The following is a 19832-nucleotide window of genomic DNA, read 5'->3' as shown; positions in this document are numbered from 1 at the left end:
CCTCAACCTAGAGCTAGGGGACCCCCAAATGTTCTTCTTTGAAGACAAACTGCTTTGATATCTTCTCACTTTAGAATCTAAATTTCATTAAAGAAAACTAATTGAGGCCAGGCACGGTGGCTCACGACTATAATCCCAGCACTTTGGGAGGCCGAGACAGGCGGATCATGAGGTCAGCAGTTTGAGTCCAGCCTGATCAACATGGTGAAACCCTATCTCTACTAAAAATACAAAAATTAGCCAGATGTGGTGGCTTGCACCTATAATCTCAGCTACTCAGGAGGCTGAGGCAGGAGAATTGCTTGAACTTGGGAGGCGGAGGTTGCAGTGAGCCGAGATCGTGCCTCTGCACGCCAGCCTGGGTGACAGAGTGAGACTCTGTCTCAAAAAAAGAGAAAGAAAACTAATTGAACAGAAAAAAAAATAATAATCTAGATTCCCCACTGTATACCCTGTGAGCATTTTCCAGCTAGCCTGAGGACGGTGTAGAGTATTCAAGTACATATGATCTGTGCACAGTACAACAATCATTTCTTTTTCTGGCACAAATTAAGAATTTCTATATGATCAGTTCTTTAAAGAAAAACACCAGAAGACATATCATCCTAAGATTGACATAATATTTTCCATTAATTCCAGTAAAACTTGTTGTTTTTTTTTTTTTTGAAGTATAAGTAGGCGGGATTAGGATAGAAAATTAATTGATCTTTGTTTTCGGTAATGCTGAAACGGCTCATAGTTTTGAAAGTTGAGTGCTTCTTCTAGAAAATTTAAGCATCAGCAGTTGGGCTAATGGGTTGCAGAGCTGGAGGAGTAGGGGGTGATAGATGGTTGGGCAGGTGGATATTGGTTATTCTGGGTGAACAGCTAAGATTTCAGTTGTCTTCCGCTGATGGCTCTGAAATGCCCTTAAGGACACAGCACCATGAGATTGGGAAGGCATTAGGGAAGCATAAGGCAAATGGAAAGGGCAAATTAGGAGGCCTTGCTCAGCTGCTGAAGCAGGGAGAGGCTGGCATAAAGAGCACAGAGGCGAGGGAGGGTGTCTGGGTCCCACATGTACTGGGGGCCCGATCTCTGCACTTCCAGGCCGCTCAGCCCAACTAGGGCCTCCGTGAGAGTCAGCTCCTCGTCCCCAAGGGAGGAGAGCAGCTCGGGTTGCAGGGGGAAGACACCGTCTTTATCCTGCAGGAAGTTCTGTTCCATCGTGCTCTCCACCTGGAGGGAACCAAAACAGCATGAAAAGAAAAGAACTGGAAACCTCTCTCCTTCTAACTCACAGAAATCCCAAGAAGGTTACATTTCCCCTTATTAGAATCCCTTACTTTACCTTACATTACAACCCCATCTGGGTCAGGGCAGCACGTTTTATAGCCCCATTTTACAGAGGAACAAATCGAGACAGACTTAGATACATTAAAAATTTGCTCACGGCTGGGCATGGTGGATCACGCCTGTAATCCCAGCACTCTGGGAGGCCGAGGTGGGTGGATCACCTGAGGTTGGATGTTTGAGCAACCTGACCAACATGGAGAAACCCCATCTCTACTAAAAATACAAAATTAGCTGGGTGTGGTGGCACATGGCTGTAATCTCAGCTACTTGGGAGGCTGAGGCAGGAGAATCGCTTGAATCCGGGAGGTGGAGGTTGTGGTGAGCTGAGATCGCACCATTGCACTCCAGCCTGGGAAACAATAGAAAGAGCAAAACTCCTTCTCAAAAACAAACAAACAAAAATTGCTCACAACATTTGGCTATGAATAAGCAAGGCCACAGTTTCTGTCTGTTCTCCCAAGATCAGGCTGATAAACCCAGATCATTGCCCAGAAATTCAGTCTTCTAGTGCTTGTTGTGAAATAACAAGAAGAAATATAGAGAGAAAGGAGGAGTGAGCATAAGCCCCTGGGATAAGTCGAGGGTCCTCCAGAATGGCTCCATCCTTAGGGGAAATCACATCTCCGTGGGCTCCAGCTACTCCCAGACTCTCCCCAGCATCTGCTGTTTTTCTCTCACCAGCTTTAGCTGCACGGGTAGGATCTTTTTCTCCATAGATTTTACCAGCAGCTTCTGTTGGGCTTCACTTAGCTCTGGAGAAACAAAAACAAAAACAAAAACAGAGAAAGATATGTGTCACTGGTGCAGAGGGGACTACAGACTCCAAAGAGTGCACTTCCAGAATTTCAGCATTCATTCATTGTATGTAATTACAATACAGGTGTTAAGGGAGCCATAGCTGAGGGGTCCACTTTGGTCTTGGAGTTGGCAAGGTCTTGGAGGGCAGGCTTCTTTTTTTTTTTTTTTTTTTTTTTTTTGAGACGGAGTTTCGCTCTTGTTACCCAGGCTGGAGTGCAATGGCACCATCTCGGCTCACCGCAACCTCCGCCTCCTGGATTCAGGCAATTCTCCTGCCTCAGCCTCCTGAGCAGCTGGGATTACAGGCACACGCCACCATGCCCAGCTGATTTTTTGTATTTTTAGTAGAGACGGGGTTTCACCATGTCGACCAGGATGGTCTCGAACTCTCGACCTCGTGATCCACCCGCCTCGGCCTCCCAAAGTGCTGGGATTACAGGCTTGAGCCACCGTGCCCGGCAGAGGGCAGGCTTCTTAAGGGAACAAACATTTCAGCTTACATCTGAAGGATCACAGAGTTTTGTTTTTTTTTTTTTTTTTTGAGACAAGAGTCTTGCTCTGTCACCCAGGCTGGAGTGCAATGGCGCTATCTTGGCTCATTGCAACCTCCACCTCCCAGGTTCAATCAATTTTCCTGTCTCAGCCTCCTGAGCAGCTGGGATTACAGGCATGTGCCACCACACCCAGTTAATTTTTGTATTTTTAGTAGAGATGTGGTTTCACCATGTTGGTCAGGCTGGTCTTGAACTCCTGACCTCGTGATCTACCCGCCTTGGCCTCCTAAAGTGCTGAGGTTACAGGCATAAGCCACCGCACCCAGCCGGATCACAGAGTTTTTCTAAGTGAAAAACTAGAAAATGTGGAGGGAAGAAGCGCTTTTAGGATCAAGATCAGAAAATGTTACTCCCTGAAATTAAATCTAACAGGTATCATGATAGAAGTGATGAGCTTAGCTATATGCAGAAATTTTAAATATGTGGCTGATAAAACTAGGATTATTCAACCTCTATTAGCAAGACTAGGCTCTCTTTTCAGACCATCCAGCGTGACCAAGTGAATACTTAGGAATGAAACCAATTTTTTTTTTTTTTTTTTTTTTTTTTTTTTAGACGGAGTCTTACTCTGCTGCCAGGCTGGAGTTCAGTGGTGTGATCTCAGCTCACTGCAACCTCTGCCTCCTGGATTCAAGTGATTCGTGTGCCTCAGCTTCCCAAGTAGCTGAGATTACAGGCATGTGCCACCATACGTAGGTAATTTTTGTATTTAAATTTAAAGTAGAGATGGGGTTTCACCATGTTGGCCAGGATGGTCTCGATCTCCTGACCTTGTGATCCCCCTGCCTCGGCCTCCGAAAGTGCTGGGATTACAGGCATGAGCCACCGTGCCTGGCCCCAATTTTTTCTTGACGGAACCTCACTTTATTGCCCAGGCTGGGGTGCAGTGGAATAATCTCGGCTCACTGCAACCTACCCCTCCTGGGTTCAAGCAATTCTCCCACCTCAGCCTTCCAAGTAGCTGGGATTATAGGCACTGACCACCACACCGGGCTAATTTGTGTATTTTTAATAGAGATAGGGTTTCACCATTTTGGCCAGGCTGGTCTTGAACTCTTGACCTCAGATGATCCACCTGCTTCAGCCTCCCAAAGTGCTGGGATTATAGATGTGAGCCACCATGCCTGGCCATGAAACGAATTTATTAAAATGTAGGTATAAACTACTTAACTATGGTATAATTTGTCATTCATTCATTTATTTATTCATCCATTTGGGAATTGATCCAAGTGACTCATTCCTATCACTGAAAAGGTCTATAAATGAAGACCTTATTCCCCACTTACCTGTTAGGGCTCCAACAAAATAGAGGATGGCACCCACGGCCTCCTTTGATAGCAGGACATCTCCTGGGAGTGCCTCCAGGGTCACTTCATGTCCCTTGTCTAGAGCCCCTTCAAGCTGTGGGGGAAGGTGGGCGACTATTGAAGATAACATAGGAAAGGTCCCAACCCAGGGCCCAGCACGTAATAATCCACTGACAGGCGTGAACTCTCTCCCATTTCCCCATGTCTTTTTCAAGGCCTCAAGTCCTGGAGAGTACTGGACTCCTGGGTTCCCTGGTCCCTGAGTTTTCGACTCTGGAAAGGGAAGGTTCCAGCCCCTCCCGCAGACAGCCCTCTGGCCTGCCTCCTACCCTCTGGCCATCAGAGGGAGCATGTTTGCCCTTTCCCAGGGAAAAAAAAAAGGAAGGAGCAGTGGGCTGACAGCCGGAGGGCACGTGGCCGGCCTTGGGGAAGGATCTACGATGGACTCCCCTGGCCACTGGCCACCTCCTGCCACTGTCAGATCTCCCCACCTGCTGCAATACCCGCCCCCACCAAACCTTTACCAAAATGTGCCTTCGCCCACCCTTCCCCACTTCCACTGGGTCCTCACCGCCAGCTCGAGGTCTTGTAACTCCTTTTTCTTCCCTAGAAGTTTGTTGAGGGAGCTGAGCAGGGAGCTTTGGCCGACTCGGCTCAGCTTCTCCACCTGTTGGGTCTCTCTCTGAACTTCTTCTTTTAGTGTCCTGAAGCCTTCATGTACATCCCCTGTGGGGACAGTAATGGGGCACACAGCCCTCCAGTAAGCATTCTCCCTGCAGGGCTCCCACGCTCACCCCCTTTAGGTTCCCATGCCCTACCCCCCAGCTTGAGCCTGGCCCCTTTTTTCTTTACCAAGGAATGTGGTTGCAGGGGTATCCGCCAGCCCCGGCCTGAGGGTTGGGCGAGAAGGTGGACCAGGACTCATGCTGTCATCTAACCCAACAGTGAATTTTCCCGATATCCCAGGCCACATCCCACATCAGTACACAATTGACTTCTCTTTCTCTAAGATTCCAGCCAAAAGTAGAGAAAGAAGGTCTGTATTCCCTTCTCATGAGTTAGTTGACAAAGAAGAATGACTTGGCCTTCTCCTCTCTCTACCCTAATGCTACCTCCATGCCAAAGTCTTGAGAGAAACAAAGTTGCTTACCAGCATCGGATGCCTGGATAACTGAGAAAATAAGAAAAAAAAAAAAAAAAAAAGATAAGAATGCAGTCCTTCAGAATGGCAGCCATACCAGGGGATGAGACACTAAGGAAGATGAGGAAATACATCCTGCCTGTCTCCTGGGAGATCCCAGCCACCTCGTTCCTGGTGTTACTGTGACTCAGTGGCTTTGGCCCCAGGTGCTGGGTGACCGAGGTGCATATGTGTGTGTAGCAGGTTATAGCTACTAAGACTCTTAAAAAAAATTTTTTTTTTTTTGAGACAGAGTCTTGCTCTGTCATCCAGGCTGGAGTGCAGTGGTGCAGTCTTGGCTCACTGCAACCTCTGCTCCCAGGTTGAAGGGATTCTTTTGCCTCAGCCTCCTGAGTAACTGGGACTACAGGCATGTGCCACCATACTCAACTAATGGGGGTTTCACCATGTTGGCCAGGCTGGTCTTGAACTCCTGACCTTGTGATCTGGTCATCTTGGCCTCCCAAAGTACTGGGATTACAGGTGTGAGCCACTGCATCTGGCCAAAATTTTTTTTTTTTTTTTTTTTTTGAGGCGGAGTTTCACTCTTGTTACCCAGGCTGGAGTCCAATGGCGCGATCTCGGCTCACCACAACCTCCGCCTCCTGGGTTCAGGCAATTCTCCTGCCTCAGCCTCCTGAGTAGCTGGGATTACAGGCACGCGCCACCATGCCCAGCTAATTTTTTGTATTTTTAGTAGAGACGGGGTTTCACCATGTTGACCAGGATGGTCTTGATCTCTGGACCTCGTGATCCACCCGCCTCGGCCTCCCAAAGTACTGGGATTACAGGTTTGAGCCACTGCGCCCGGCCATTTTTTTTTTTTTTTTTTAAGAAACATCTGCTTCAGTATTTTTTTTTTAACTCCAGGCACAGTGGCTCACACCTGAAATCCCAGCACTTTGGGAGTTCAAGGTGTGCAGATCACCTGAGGTCAGGAGTTTGAGACGAGCCTGACCAACATGGTGAAACCCCATCTCTACTAAAAATACAAAAAATTAGTGGGGCATGGTGGTAGGTGCCTGTAATTCCAGATACTTGGGAGTCTGAGGCAGGACAATTGCTTGAACCTGGGAGGCAGATGTTGCAGTGAGCCAAGAGCTCGCCATTGAACTCCAGTGTGGGCACAATTTTTTTTTTTTTTTTTTTTTTTTAAATAGAGACAGGGTCTGGTCTCACTATGTTGCCCAGGCTGGTCTCGAATTCCTGAGCTCAAGGGATTCTCCTGCCTCAGCCTCCCAAAGTGCTGGGATTATAGGCGTGAGTCACTGTGCCTGGCTGCTACTAAGCCTCTTGAGGACAAAGGTTTCAGGCATCAGACCACCTGGGCATCTGGTCCAAAGACTCCCCCTTTCCACTGCTTTTTCCCAAGCTATTGGAATTTCTGCCATGTTTGGGGGACAATTATTTTCTGAGACTTGCTCTGCCATTTCCATCAGTCTCATGAGAAGGAAAGGAAAAGATTGGAGTTTTAAAATTCTGAGTCAAGAAAGTTTCAGTAGAATGAAAGAAAACACTTACGGATGACCTTCTCCTCTCCTGACTTTCCTGAAGACAGAAAATTGCACATCTGTCAGCACAAACCCATTTCTGCCTTTTCATCTGAAGCAGTTGTCAAGGCAGGTTTTTTTTTTTTAAATCAGTTATCATTATAAGAACACGTGGAGATGATGTTAGCTCATCCACCCCCGAAATTTGGGAACACACTTGTCTCCCAGCCTTATTCTGCTGCTGACTGTGCCTTCCGGTCTCTGTCGGTTTCTGCATCTCTCTGGGGCAGTATTTATACATATCTATCTCTCTTTCCTGAAGTTGAGGCTGGGTATTTTTAGGGACTTGGGAAACAAAAGCAGAGGCACCTTGGGGGATTATAGTATAAGCTAGGAGAGGGTGGAGGATTTTTAGCAGATAATGTCAGGGGTAGGGCAGAAGATGTGGGAAGCCCGTAAGGAATTTCACTTACCTCCAGGAGGGAAGGTTTGCATGCTATCGTTGCAGATATGTGGAATATCTGTGAAGGGCAAGAGGGAGGGCAGGGGGACTCTTACCAGCTGCCCCACAATTCCTTCTCCAGTCTCAAGCCAAAGGGCTCTGCTAAGTACTAAGACTTTGTGCCCCGAATGCTTAATCTAATTCCCTGCCTCAGCCTCCCTTGCTGGAAGTAATCTTTTCTTCCTTGATAAATTCTCTACTGTGATAACACTACTTTCTACCTTCCATTCAGTCTCTGTCTGTTTCCTCCTTTGGCCACCGACGTCTTGAGAGCAGAGGCGATGCCTGTTCATCTTTGTACCCCCTCCCCCAGTGACCACAGTGCCCAGCACCCAGGAGATGCTCAGAACCCAGGAGCCTCTTCACCCCTCTCTCCAGAGCAGCCTCCACGGCTGCAGTTGGATCACAGTACAACACACGCCCCTGCTCATTCTCTGACGTTTCCACAAGAGGGGACCAGGGTGCCTCAGTATTGGTGCAGGTAATTCTCGTCTTGCGGGGAGAACATGTGGGTCTCTGCTCACCCCACTCATCTTTGCCTTTGACCATCAGCTGTCTCACTCGAAAAGCCAGGACGCAGCCCTTGGGGATGGTTACAGCCTCCTTGTGGTTTACAGATCCCTAGAATTAGATGATGAGAGTTTGTGAATCTCTGGAGATCTTAAGTATGAGATATTGGGAGTGTGTGTTGGGGGAGATGCGGGGTCAGGGCTGACAGCCTTCAGGGAGATAAGTTGGAAGCCTTCAGTGGGGTCCCTGGTCTGCCTGGACTCTGAGGAAGGACTTCAAAGCCCTTGCCCTCATTTCTGCTGATTTTCCTTTTTTTTTTTTTTAAATTGAGATGGAGTCTTGCTCTGTAGCCCAGGCTGGTGTGCAATGGCGCGATCTCGGCTCGCGGCAACCTCCGCCTCCTGGGTTCAGGCAATTCTCCTGCCTCAGCCTCCTGAGTAGCTGGGATTACAGGCACACGCCACCATGCCCAGCTAATTTTTTGTATTTTTAGTAGAGACGGGGTTTCACCATGTTGACCAGGATGGTCTCGATCTCTCGACCTCGTGATCCACCCGCCTCGGCCTCCCAAAGTGCTGGGATTACAGGCTTGAGCCACCACGCCCGGCCTTTTTTTTTTTTTTTTTTTTTTAGATTGAGATGGAGTCTTGCTCTGTAGCCCAGGCTGGAGTGAGTGCAGTGGTGCCATCTTGGCTCACTGCAACCTCCGCCTCCGGGTTCAAGCCATTCTCCTGCCTCAGCCTCCCGAGTAGCTGAAACTACAGGTTTGCACCACCACACCGACTAATTTTTTGTATTTTTTTGTTAATCGGGGAAAGCGCGAATGCAGTCCCCCACTATCACAAATTATGCTCCAGTTTCACACATTTGGGGAGATTGCAGGGATCCGCACATCTGGAGTGCACAGCCTCGCCCTGGGAAAACCACCTTGGTGATCATGGTATCTCCCCTGCCAGGTAAGTATAATTTTTGTATGTTTAGTAGAGATGAGGTTTCACCATGTTGGCCAGGATGGTCTCGATCCCTTGACCTCGTGATCCACCTCAGCCTCCCAAAGTGCTGGGATTACAGACCTGAGCCATCGCGCCTGGCTCTGCTGATTTTCCCTCTAGCAACATGTATCTCTCTTCCTGCTTCAGATGCATGAAGGGAACCAGGCCAACCTGCTCCATCTCCTGCCTGCACATCACCCTAGAGCTTCCATCCAAGCCCTGGCTCCTTCTTCCTCTTTGTCATCTGCCCCATGCTTACCTCTTACAGGAAGCCTTCCATGACTAACCTCTATTCCCAGCTCCAAATCCCAAATCATCCCCTGAATATTTAGATGCAATAGGTAGAGGTATGTGGAGCATTCCTATTTCCACTGACTTTTCCAAGCCTGTGTTCTCTGGGCTTTAACCTCTGTGTCTCCTCTATGAGCCAGAGAACTTTCTGAGAGCAAGGATGTCTCCTCTTTGGATTGGGAGCACCATGAGGGAAAATCTATGAATGGGACTTTCCCCTTCCCCAGTAGTTCCCTGTGGCATCTGGCACAGGGATCTGCCCTCACTGGGTGCCAGTGACCAGGGAGGGAGCGTGTGTCTGGGGTTTGGATCTTGAAGAGCCAGGGGAAGGAGTGGTCCTTTTCAGCATCCTGGGTGGGCACTGATCAGGCAAAGCTAATGAAACCTCTAGTCAGGGGCTGAATGTAAATGTGTATGTGTGAGTGTGAGTGTGAGTGAGTGTGTGTGTGTGTGTGTGTGTGTGTGTGTGTGTATGTGTTTGAATCAAACCTGTAGCCCCAGTGGGGAGAAGAAGGGGAGGGAGAAGCAGGCCTCTGCCTTGCCAGCTCGCTCCAGTGTGACCTCCTGCACCGTCTCCACCACCTCCATCACCACATACAGGTTCTCGCCTTGATCTCGAACCTCTTTCAGGAATGGGTGATCTGCTGCCAGCTTCCTGTGGCAGGAGAAACATAAGGGAACCCGTTCAGAGCTTCTTCCTGCCTGTGCCATGCTCTCCTCTTTTCTTCTGTCATTCCCAGGAGCTAGACATTGTGGTGGCAGAGAAGGAGTGAGGACTCTGGACCAGGGCTGAGGGCAAAACCCAGATCTCCTGTTTACTGGCAGGGCAGCGTCTCTGAGTCTTAGTTGCCTCATCTCTGAAATGAGTATAATGATGCTGACATCCTGGGTTGCTCAGAGATAAACTGGGTAATTATCTGGGCCAGCACCTTGCTGGGAATAGGGCTTCTCAGGTGCTTCTTACCCCCTTTTCCTCTGGTTCGGGGGTAGATGCTTCCCTGTTTCCTCCCCATTCATCTCTCTGGAACCCTTCCTCTCCATGTCTTATGCTCTCTTGTTAACACCAGTTTCTCTTCTCCACTTGCTCCTTCTGTCTGCTTCCATATATACACGTGTCTGGATCCTAACAAATTTGTTTGCTTTGATCATGCTGCTCTCTCAAATTACTACCCTATTTTCCCCCTCATTTCATTGGCAAATATTTCAAAAGATATGCCCACCCTTACTCCTAAATTCTTCTTCTTTTTTTTTTTAGATTCTCACTCATTCTGTGGCCTAGACTGGAGTGCAGTGGCATGATCTTGGCTCACTGCCACCTCTGCCTCCCGGGTTCAAGTGATTCTCTTGCCTCAGCCTCCTGAATAGCTGGGATTATGGATGTGGGCCACCGTGCTCAGTCCACCTAAATTCTCTTTCTTTCTTTTTCTTTTCTTCTTTCTCTCTTGCTTGCTTGCCTACCTTCCTTCCTTCCTTTCTTTCTTTCTTAGATGGAGTCTTGCTGTGTCGCCAGGCTGGAATCCAGGGTCGTGATCTTGGCTCACTCCAGCCTCAGCCTTCCGAGTAACTGGGGCTCCAGGAGCATGCCACCATGCCTGGCTACTTTTTTGTATCTTTAGTAGAGACAGGGCTTCACCATGTTAGCCAGGATGGTCTCGATCTCCTGACCTTGTGATCCGCCTGCCTCGGCCTCCCAGGATTACAGGTGTGAGCCAGTGCACCTGGCCCTAGTCTGCCTACATGCTTTATAATTTGCCTTCTATTTCTTTCTCAGCTGAGATTACAATGACCTCTTACCTATCAGTCTCAATGACCTTGCCTAACTCTGCAATACTCAATCCTGCTGTCCAACCCTCAGAGCGACGCTGGCTTCCCTTGGCTTCCAGTCACGCTGTACCGCTCTGGTTCAACTCCAGTGCTTCTAGCTTCTAAATCTTACCCATTCTGTCTGCACCTCATTTTCCATTTTATTTGGTTCTCTACAATTTTATGTTCTGTAAGATTCTGTTCTCAGTCCTGTTTTCTCAACTCCCTCTGAAATGCCCAACTCACTCCTATAGTGTTTTCTTTCTTTCTTTTTTAAGGTCTCACTCTGTTGCCCAGGCTGAAGTGCAGTGGCTCGATCGTAACTCACTGCAGCCTTGAACTCCTGGGCTCAAGTGATCTTCTTGCCTCAACCTCCTCAGTAGCTAGGACTATAGGCACACCACCATGCCCGGCTAATATTTGCATTTTTTTTTTTTAGAGATGAGGGTTTCATTATCCTGCCTAGGCTGGTTCGAACTCCTGGGCTCAAGGAGTTCTCCTGCCTCAGCTACCCAAAGTGCTGGGATGATAGGAGTGAACCTCCTTCCTTGGCCCCTATAGTTTTACTCTTTATATAGCTGATGACCCCGTGTCTATCTTCACCTTGACCTGTCTCCTGAGCTCACGGGCCTTATTTCCAGCCACCTGGTAAACATTCTCAGCTGATGTCTCAGCAGAGCCAGAAACTCAAAACATCCAAAAGGAACTCACAATCTCCAAATTACCACTAACCTCTGTCTTCCTGTTTGTCACTGGTAATGGTATCTTTAATGTCCTGGAACATCACAACCTGAGTCAAATCTCACAGTCACCTTTGACAAAACCCTTTCCGTCATCCTGCAGTCAGCTACCAAGCCCAGGCCATTCTATTGCCCTTGCTAATATGCCCTGCTCCATTCCTTCCTCTTCACTCCTATTGCCCTTCCTCAGCTCGGGTCTTCAGTTTACACCGCTCATGGGATAGAATCAACAGTGTCTTGGCTGGGCGCGGCGACTCACACCTGTAATCCCAGCACTTTGGGAAGCCGAGGTGGGTGGATCACCTGAGGTCAGGAGTTTAAGACCAGCCTGGCTAACGTGCTGAAACCCCGTGTCTTCCAAAAATACAAAAATATGCTGGGTGTGGTGACAGGCATTTGCAATTCCAGCTACTCTGGAGGCTGAGGCAGGAGATTCGCTTGAACCAGGGAGGCGGAGGTTATGGTGAGCCAAGATTGCACCACTGTGCTCTGGCCTGGGTGACAGGGCAACACTCTGTCTCAAAAAAAAAAAAAAAAAAAAGAACAGTATCTTTCCTGGTCTGACTGCTTCAAACCACTGTCTTCTTCCCCCGTCTGACACACTTCCTCCATCTGGCTGGATTAGTCATGGGACACATCCGAGCATTTTCAGGGTCTTCCTGATGCCTACAGAACAATTCAATCTCCTGGACCTGCCACTTGGCTCCTCCGTAGTTTGGGTTCATCCTGCATTTCCTGCTCGTTCTACTCACACCTCATCTGTCCCTGCCCTGCTGGCCCCTGGTGGTTGAGATTGCTCACCTGTGTGCCTTCATAATACCCTTCTCCCAGCCCTGCATGCCCAATTTCTGCTCATCTTTCAAGGCCCAGAACAGAGGCTGCCATGTCTATGAGATCTTCCCTTCTTTCTCCAGCCAGAAGTCCCTTTGACCTGCCACAAGACTCGGTCAAACCATTCCTACAGCACTAACCACTTCCTGGCTTGGATTATAACTATAATTACTGTGGCACAGGTGTGTTTGTTTGTTTGTTTGTTTGTTTTTGAGATGGACTCTTGCTCTGTTACCCAGGCTGGAGCGCAGGGGCACAATCTTGGTTCACTGCAACCTCTGCCTCCCTGGTTCGAGCAATTCTTCTGTCTCAGCCTCTTGAGTAGCTAGGATTACAGGTACGTGCCACCATGCCCGGTTAATTTTCGTATTTTTAGTAGAGACGGGATTTCACCATGTTGGTCAGGCTGGTCTTGAACTCCTGACCTCGTGATCCACCTGCCTCAGCCTCCCAAAGTGCTGGGATTTCACGTGTGAGCCACTGCACCTGGCCTGCACAGATTTTTTAAATTTTCACCTTCCTAGATTGCAAGGTTCTTGGACAAAGATGTTCTAGGTGCACTGAAGCCCGTAGTAGAGTGCTTTACTATATAATACTTGCTGGATGACTACCCCAGCCCTTCCTTCTGGCCTTGTCAGTCCTTACCTCCGTCTTTCAACCACTACTTAACTACTTAAAAGCCAGTTCCCATGTCAAGCCAAACATCCATGGTGCCCAGCATCAAGGTGGCACCTGCCACACCCTTGTGCTGTGGGGCAGCATTCCCAAGGGCGTGTCTAGTGTGTATTGGGGCCAGGGAGGAGGCTTCATTTATGGGAGCAGAACACAGTGCTCAGGCCTCAGCTGGGGACAGTTAAGACCCATCCCTCCTCTTTCTAGTGTATCGCATAATCTTAGAGTTAGAAGGAGCCTTAGAGATGATCATCCAATCCCATCATTTTGCAGAAAAAAAACTGAGGTCCCAAGAAAAGTGACTTTTCCAAGATCACACAGCAAGCTGGTGTGGACGTAGTCCTCCCTGCGCGTGTGTGATAGTGGGGAGGTGGTCCTGGAGGCAGTGGCAGACCTGGAGGTGTGACTAGGAAATGGCCCAGATGCAGCCATGGGCCGGAAGGGTTGCCTTCAAGAGCGCTCATGTGGTGACCACATTGGCAAAGGTCAGTGCAAGGATCTTACCTTTCAACTCAAGGCCCAAAGCACCCTTTCCACACACTGCCCCACCCACCTCCCAGTCGCCCCTGGGTCCTGCCCACTCTCACCTCTCCTGCTGCAAGGTCTCCAGGGCCTTGGGAGCCACACTGAGTGTCTGGACCTCCAGAGTGCTGTTCTGCGAGAGCCCTGCCGTTCCCTTCACCTTCACCGTCTTTGGTACATCCACTTCTCCCTCCACTCGGGTGTCCAGCATATTCTTAAAGCCAAAATTCCCAGTGTCTGTTGGGTCTGCAGGAGGGAAAAGATGAAAGGGGCTGGGCTGGCTGGGCACGGTAACTCACGCCTATAATCCCAGCATTTTGGGAGACCAAGATGGAAGGATTGCTTGAGCCCAGAAGTTTGAGACCAGCCTGGGCAACAAAGCAAGACCCTGTCTCTATAAAAACAAACAAGTAAATAAATAAAAGAGACTGAGTAGGCCAGGCATGGTGGCTCACACCTGCAATCCCAGTACTTTGAGAGGCTGAGGGAGGTGGATCACCTGAGGTCAGGAGTTTGAGACCAGCCTGGCCAACATGGCAAAACCCCATCTCTACTAAAAATACAAAAATTAGCTAGAGGTGATGACAGGTGCCTTTAATCTCAGCTACTTGGGAGGCCGAGGCAGGAGAATCGCTTGACCTCGGAAGGTGGAGGTTGCAGTGAGCCTAGATTGTGCCACTGCACTCAACCTGGGGGATAGAGTGAGACTCTGCCTCAAAAAAAAAAAAAACAAACAAACACAAACAAAAAAAAACAGGCTAAGCTGAGAGGTACCCCGACTCCTGGCCGCCTCAGCTCCAGATGATAGCTTTGGGCTGGATGATGTCTAACCACCTCTGGCCAGAGGGAGCTTTGAGGTCCTCCTTACAGACCAGGTGCCCAGCCCCTGCCCCTCAGCATCCCTCCGTTCCCGGCCCTGCTCAAGGCTGACCTGAAGGTGAGCTGCCGGGTTCAAGCACATCCAGGAGTGTGTAGTCGGTGCGGACATACCGGGCCCCCCAGAAGAGTGTGCTCTTCCTCTTCCTCAGCACCAGGCAGAAGGGATGGAAGCGCTTGAAGTCGATGAGGCTGTCAAGGGGTGTCAGGTCCCCTCGAGGGTTCAGCTGTCTGGTGAGGGCCCGGGTGACATTTTCAAACATGGTCATGGTCTCTGTGGAGATGGGGAGACAGGAGAGTGTCAAGGCGGCTGCCGAGGAGCCCGGGACGTGGGCTGGGCCCCTGCGGAGATGCCTGGATTGTCTCCTGCCATAGCTGGAAAGAACCAAGAGAGTCTGCCTTTTATGATGGCGAACCTAGGACTGGCGAGTTGAAACAGTTGCCTCAAAGTTCCATAGATGGCCAGCAAAGCCACACGTCCCTTTTCTTTGTCAAGGGCCCTTTTCTCACTCCACGCTCATTTTCTTCACTGCCAGGGAGCCCAGCTGGAGCATTTCTTTCCTCTTTCTCTCTTTCCCTCTCCCTTTTCCTCTGCCCCCTTCCCCTCCCGCTCTCCTCCCCTCCCTTCCCCTCCTCTTCCCTTCTCTTGTCTTCCGAGACAGGGTCTTACTCTGTTGCCCAGGCTGGAGGGCAGTGGCGTGATCACAGCTCACTGCAGCCTTGACCACCAAGGCTTGATCAGTCCTCCCGCTTCAGCCTCCTGAGTAGCTGAGACTGCAGTCATACACTTGGCTAATTTTTAAAATGCTTTTTTTTTTTGTAAATTAAAATTTTTTTTTTTTTTTTTGAGACGGAGTTTCGCCCTTGTTACCCAGGCTGGAATGCAATGGCGCGATCTCGGCTCACCGCAACCTCCGCCTCCTGGGCTCAGGCAATTCTCCTGCCTCAGCCTCCTGAGTAGCTGGGATTACAGGCACGCGCCACCATGCCCAGCTAATTTTTTGCACTTTTAGTAGAGACGGGGTTTCACCATGTTGACCAGGATGGTCTCGATCTCTCGACCTTGTGATCCACCCGCCTCGGCCTCCCGAAGTGCTGGGATTACAGGCTTGAGCCACCGCGCCCGGCTGTTGTTGTTGTTTTATTATGTTTCCCAGGCTGGTCTCAAACTCCTGGCTCAAGTGATCCTCCCACCTCGGCCTCCTGAAGTGCTGGGATGACAGGTGTGAGCCACTGTGCCTTGTCTAGAGCGTTTATTTAGCAATGGAAGTAACGCTTCCTCACTCCAGAGACTAGCAATAGCCAGGGTCTGAGGACACAGGGGAGGGAGGGAGGCGCTGCTGGCAGCGAAGACCTGGGCGGCCGAGCTGTTCACCTGCCCCAGTTGCCCCCTCTGTGTGTGGGGGACACTTCCCTGCCCCGGGTCTTCCCTCGCGTGTGCCTCCCAGCTCACAGGTATGAGTAGAAACACTCTCCTCTCACAGCCCCTGGGATGCCTGCATCCGGACTTTTTTTTCTTCTTTTGAGACAGAGTCTCACTGTCGCCCAGGCTGGAGTGCAGTTGTGCCATCTCTGCTCTGCAACCTCCACCTCTCGGATTCAAGTGATTCTCCTGCCTCAGCCTCCCAAGTAGCTGGGACTACAGGCATGTACTTCCATGCCTGGCTAATTTTTGGATTTTTAATGGAGACGGGGTTTCATCACGTTGGGCATGCTGATCTCAAACTCCTGATCTTAAGTGATCCGCCCTCCTTGGCCTCCCAAAGTGCTGGGATTACAGGCGTGAGCCCCTGCACCTGGCCAGGATCCAGCCATTTCGATGTTCTTTCCCTCTGCCCTCTCTGCTTACAATAATACCCCCTTCCGAATCTGAACAACCCCTAGTTGTCCTCTAACACGCAATTCAGGTCACTTTCTGTGACCTCTTCCCTCACTCCTCCAGCCAGCTGGTGACTGTACCTGTGTTCCCAAAGCGCTCTGCCGAACACCTGCCCTTCCTGTTGTTACGATCTGCTCACCTGACCCTCTCACCTCCTCACCTGTGACTTCCCAGAGGGCAGGAAATGGGCCTTAGTCACCTCTACAGCAGCAGCAGCAGCAGCAGCAAATACCACTCCTGGCACGGAGTTGGAGCGTGGCAAGTGTGTGTGGAAAGAACCAACGAGTATGGCCCCGAGAGACGTGAGAGGACCCTGGAGAATGTGGGGCCCATGAAAGCCTGAGGGTCAACATTGTTTATTTTTTTTTTTTTGGACACGGAATTTCATTCTTGTTGCCCAGGCTGGAGTGCAATGGCGCAGTCTCGGCTCGCCATCCACCTCCTGGGTTCAAGTGATTCTCCTGACTCAGCCTCTCAAGTAGCTGGGATTATAGGCACCTGCCACCATGCCTGGCTATTTTTGTGTTTTCAGTAGAGACGGTGTTTCTCTATGTTGGTCAGGCTGGTCTCGAACTCCTGACCTCAGGTGATCCACCTGCCTCAGCCTCCCAAAGTGCTAGGCTTACAGGTGTGAGCCACTGCACCCAGGCTGAGGATCAACATCTTAAGTCTCTGTCTTTGAAGTTTGAGTCCAGGTGCTCTGGCCGATTGGCACACCCGAGTTATCCCTGTGGGTGGAAGAGGCCACACCAGCTGGCACGGAGGCACCCCACATCCACGGCAGCAGGGGACCGGAAGCACGGTACAGGTATGTGGGGCTGTTCTGCCAGCTTTGAGGAGCTTTTTCTTTTCTTTTTTTAATCCTCATTCCTGGGAAGGCCAGAACGGGGCAGGACAACCTCCTGGCGCCATCTGGGTGCACCTGGGAAGAGCTTGGGCAACGGCAGCCTCCTCTTCACCAGACAGATGCCCACAGGCCTGCCTCTCCCATCCCTTCCAAGGCCTATCGGCATACTTATCCCACTGGACTCTAGGGGAGCTCCATGCCCTTCTTGGTCCACCCATCTCCCTGTGTCCCAAGGACACCCCTGCCTCTCCTGCTGTCATCAAGTCCTTACCTGGGAGGAGGGCTGGGTCCTGTCCGGCAGCTGGGTCTCGGGTGAGGGCCTAGGGCTTGCTTGGTCCGTAGGTTGAGAGGATGACCGTCCCTTGCCAGGACAGGCTGCTTTATGCAGGGTCAGAGGCTTCCAGGGACCCCGCCTGCCCTAGTGACCCCACCCCCGTCCCGCTCCACTTCCGGGAGAACAGCATCAACCTGTTCCACGTGTGCCCTGGCCTCCTGAGGGCTGAGGGGGTGGATGGGGAGCTGCCAGGCAGGTGCCAGCGTGGGTGGGGGTAGCCAAGGCTGATAGAGAGGCGGCAGCTGGAGTTTGGCTTGTGGGCTGAGAGGAGAGGAAGGCAGGTGCCTTTGGGAGGGGTGCAGAGGGAGGCAGTGTGTGTGTGTGTGTGTGTGTGTGTGTGAGAGAGAGAGAGAGAGAGAGTGTGAGTGACCAGGGATGGCGTCTCTGTTCTGTCATCATCACGGTCATTGGGGAGCATCTCGGATTCATGGCAGGGTCTGCGGGTGTGACACAGGGATGAGGAGTACTGTCTGTCCACGCACCCCAGCAGAGAGCAGAGCATCTGCCGTACCGCCCTCCAGCCCTGCGCGTGTCAGCTGTGTTGCGTGGCCTCACTCCATTTGTTTTAGCTGCATGGACATATCTCTGGTACCGCTAGAAGCAGATGTCTGAGTAGGCAGAGAAGGAGTTAGACCAAATGGTTTTCTGTTATTGAATGCTCCTCGTCTCTGCTCCTCACGGAATGTTGTATACACACATACGAATATCTGTAGGCAGAGGCACGGCGATATTCGTGGAAAAGCCCCGGGTGCTTGTCGTGGGCTTTCAGATGTCGCATGAGAGGTCACTCAGGTCCTTCTCTTAGCTTAAATCTCTGCCTAGAAGGGATTTTAAAGGAATTTCAAATTTTGCCTACACGGCCACATCCCTAGAGGACAGAATAAGGGACTTAGAAGCAAGGCCCTGATAGTGTTGGGCTATGTGGCCGTGCATGTGTGCAGGTATAACCGGACACACCTGAGCCTTTCTGTTCCCACCTGGAGGCCCCTCTCAGTATCACTCATCGAAAAAGAAACGCAACCCTGAATGCCGTGCAGAGTAAATTCCATGTTTACTGAAGGTTTTCGTGAGGGGCTGGTGGTGAATGAGACTAGACCATTCCACACTCAGGAAAACTCCCTAAAAGTGTCATCACTCCACTTGTGTCCCCAAAGTCTCATCCAATGACAGATGCTCCCAAATATTTCTTCTCTACGTCTCTACGTCTTAAAAAAGAACAAAACCAAGCCTTGCCCCTGCCTCTGTGCTCACTCTCTTTTTGTTTACATCCCTTCTTCTCCACCCTACGCCTTTTTAAGACAGGGCCTCGCTCTGCCACCCAGGCTGGAGTGCAGTGGTGCGATCATGGCTCACTGCAGCCATCCGTTACTTCATCCTCCTTCCACAGCTCCAGCCCTACAGGGTCCTGTGAGCCCCTCTCTGCTGGTGTGGAGACGAGAAACTGTGGAAATAAAAGACACAAGACACCAAGAAAGAGAAAAAAGAGTTTGGGCCCAGGGGTCCACTGCCAACCAAGGCACGGAGTCCTTTGGCCCCGAGTGCCTGGACGCTCGGACTTTTACTGAGTACAGAGCAGGGGGAAGGGTAGGTAGGGTGAGGTAATGGTGGTCAGTGAATCACGTGTCTTGGAGATAGGGGTCCCAGGACTTTCAAGTAGCCAAGGCGAGGAGAAAACCTAATGCGACTTTTTCATACTTGTCAAGAAAGAACAAAGACATTAAGATTTATGTTACTATTACTGATTTTATCTCTTAAGAGAAGGAGGGGCCAGGTGCAGAGGCAGAGCGTGAGAGTGGACATGGAATGTGACCCCTGAAGCGCAGCATCACACAGAGACAGTTAACCCCCCGGATGTCTGTGGGTCTACCTGACAGCCGTCAGGCCTTTCCACAAGAGCTTGGAGAAGTGGAGTTTTCTCCTAACTCCCCCGAGGAAGGAGATGTCTCAGGCATTTTGGACATCTCCTTCCCTCGTGGCTAGACAGCGGGCGCTTTCCCAGCGCTGGTGCTGCCTCACAGCTGAGGCGCCCTCCAGCAGCACTTAGGTGGGCGTGACAGAGGGCTTAGAGCATCTTGCCTTAGGATCGCTTTGTTCACAATGTCACCTCAGTTCCATGCTTCATAACCCAATAATCATTAGTAAGATTAAAAGATTATATTGAATATATATATTTCTGTGATTACATATGAGTATGTGATTATTCATGATTATATATAGGAATAACTATGTAACTATATCTCTAATTCTTTTCTTTCTTTCTTTCTTTTTTTTAAAGACGGGGTTTCACCATGTTGGTCAGGCTGGTCTTGAACTCCCAACCTCAGGTGATCTGCCTATCTTGGCCTCGAAAGTGCTTGGATTACAGGTGT

General features: G+C 50.3%; 1 protein-coding gene and 1 non-coding gene across 2 annotated transcripts; both read right to left on the bottom strand.

Annotated features, from left to right (window-relative positions):
• Positions 1–605: 605 nt before the first annotated feature.
• On the bottom strand, positions 606–17558 carry GSDMA (gasdermin A). Its single transcript, XM_039476458.2, has 12 exons — positions 17401–17558; positions 14459–14677; positions 13593–13773; positions 9449–9614; positions 7691–7787; positions 7138–7185; positions 6696–6722; positions 5145–5165; positions 4566–4720; positions 3974–4088; positions 2014–2087; positions 606–1218 (listed from the first exon to the last, which is right to left on the bottom strand). Exons 2-12 carry the CDS (start codon positions 14670–14672, stop codon positions 976–978), a joined length of 1341 nt encoding a protein of 446 aa, XP_039332392.1. The 5' UTR covers positions 14673–14677; positions 17401–17558; the 3' UTR covers positions 606–975.
• Positions 8485–8640, bottom strand: LOC120367078 (U1 spliceosomal RNA). The gene has a single exon (XR_005581570.1). It is a non-coding gene; the product is annotated as a U1 spliceosomal RNA (small nuclear RNA).
• Positions 17559–19832: the final 2274 nt, after the last annotated feature.

The sequence above is a fragment of the Saimiri boliviensis genome, chromosome 17 (genome assembly GCF_048565385.1).
Source record: "Saimiri boliviensis isolate mSaiBol1 chromosome 17, mSaiBol1.pri, whole genome shotgun sequence".
NCBI classification, from domain to species: Eukaryota; Metazoa; Chordata; class Mammalia; order Primates; family Cebidae; genus Saimiri; species Saimiri boliviensis.
This window is presented reverse-complemented; position numbering and strand designations above follow the sequence as displayed.

Bases quoted from the DNA above. Each gene is read 5' to 3' on its own strand.
- GSDMA (XM_039476458.2), bottom strand. From the start codon at position 14,672: ATGACCATGTTTGAAAATGTCACCCGGGCCCTCACCAGACAGCTGAAC. The intron at 13,774-14,458 runs GTCAGCCTTGAG...TCCCTCCTGCAG, and splicing joins ACCCGGCAGCTCACCTTCAG to ACCCAACAGACACTGGGAAT. The intron at 6,723-7,137 runs GTAAGTGAAATT...TTCTGTCTTCAG, and splicing joins GCAAACCTTCCCTCCTGGAG to GAAAGTCAGGAGAGGAGAAG.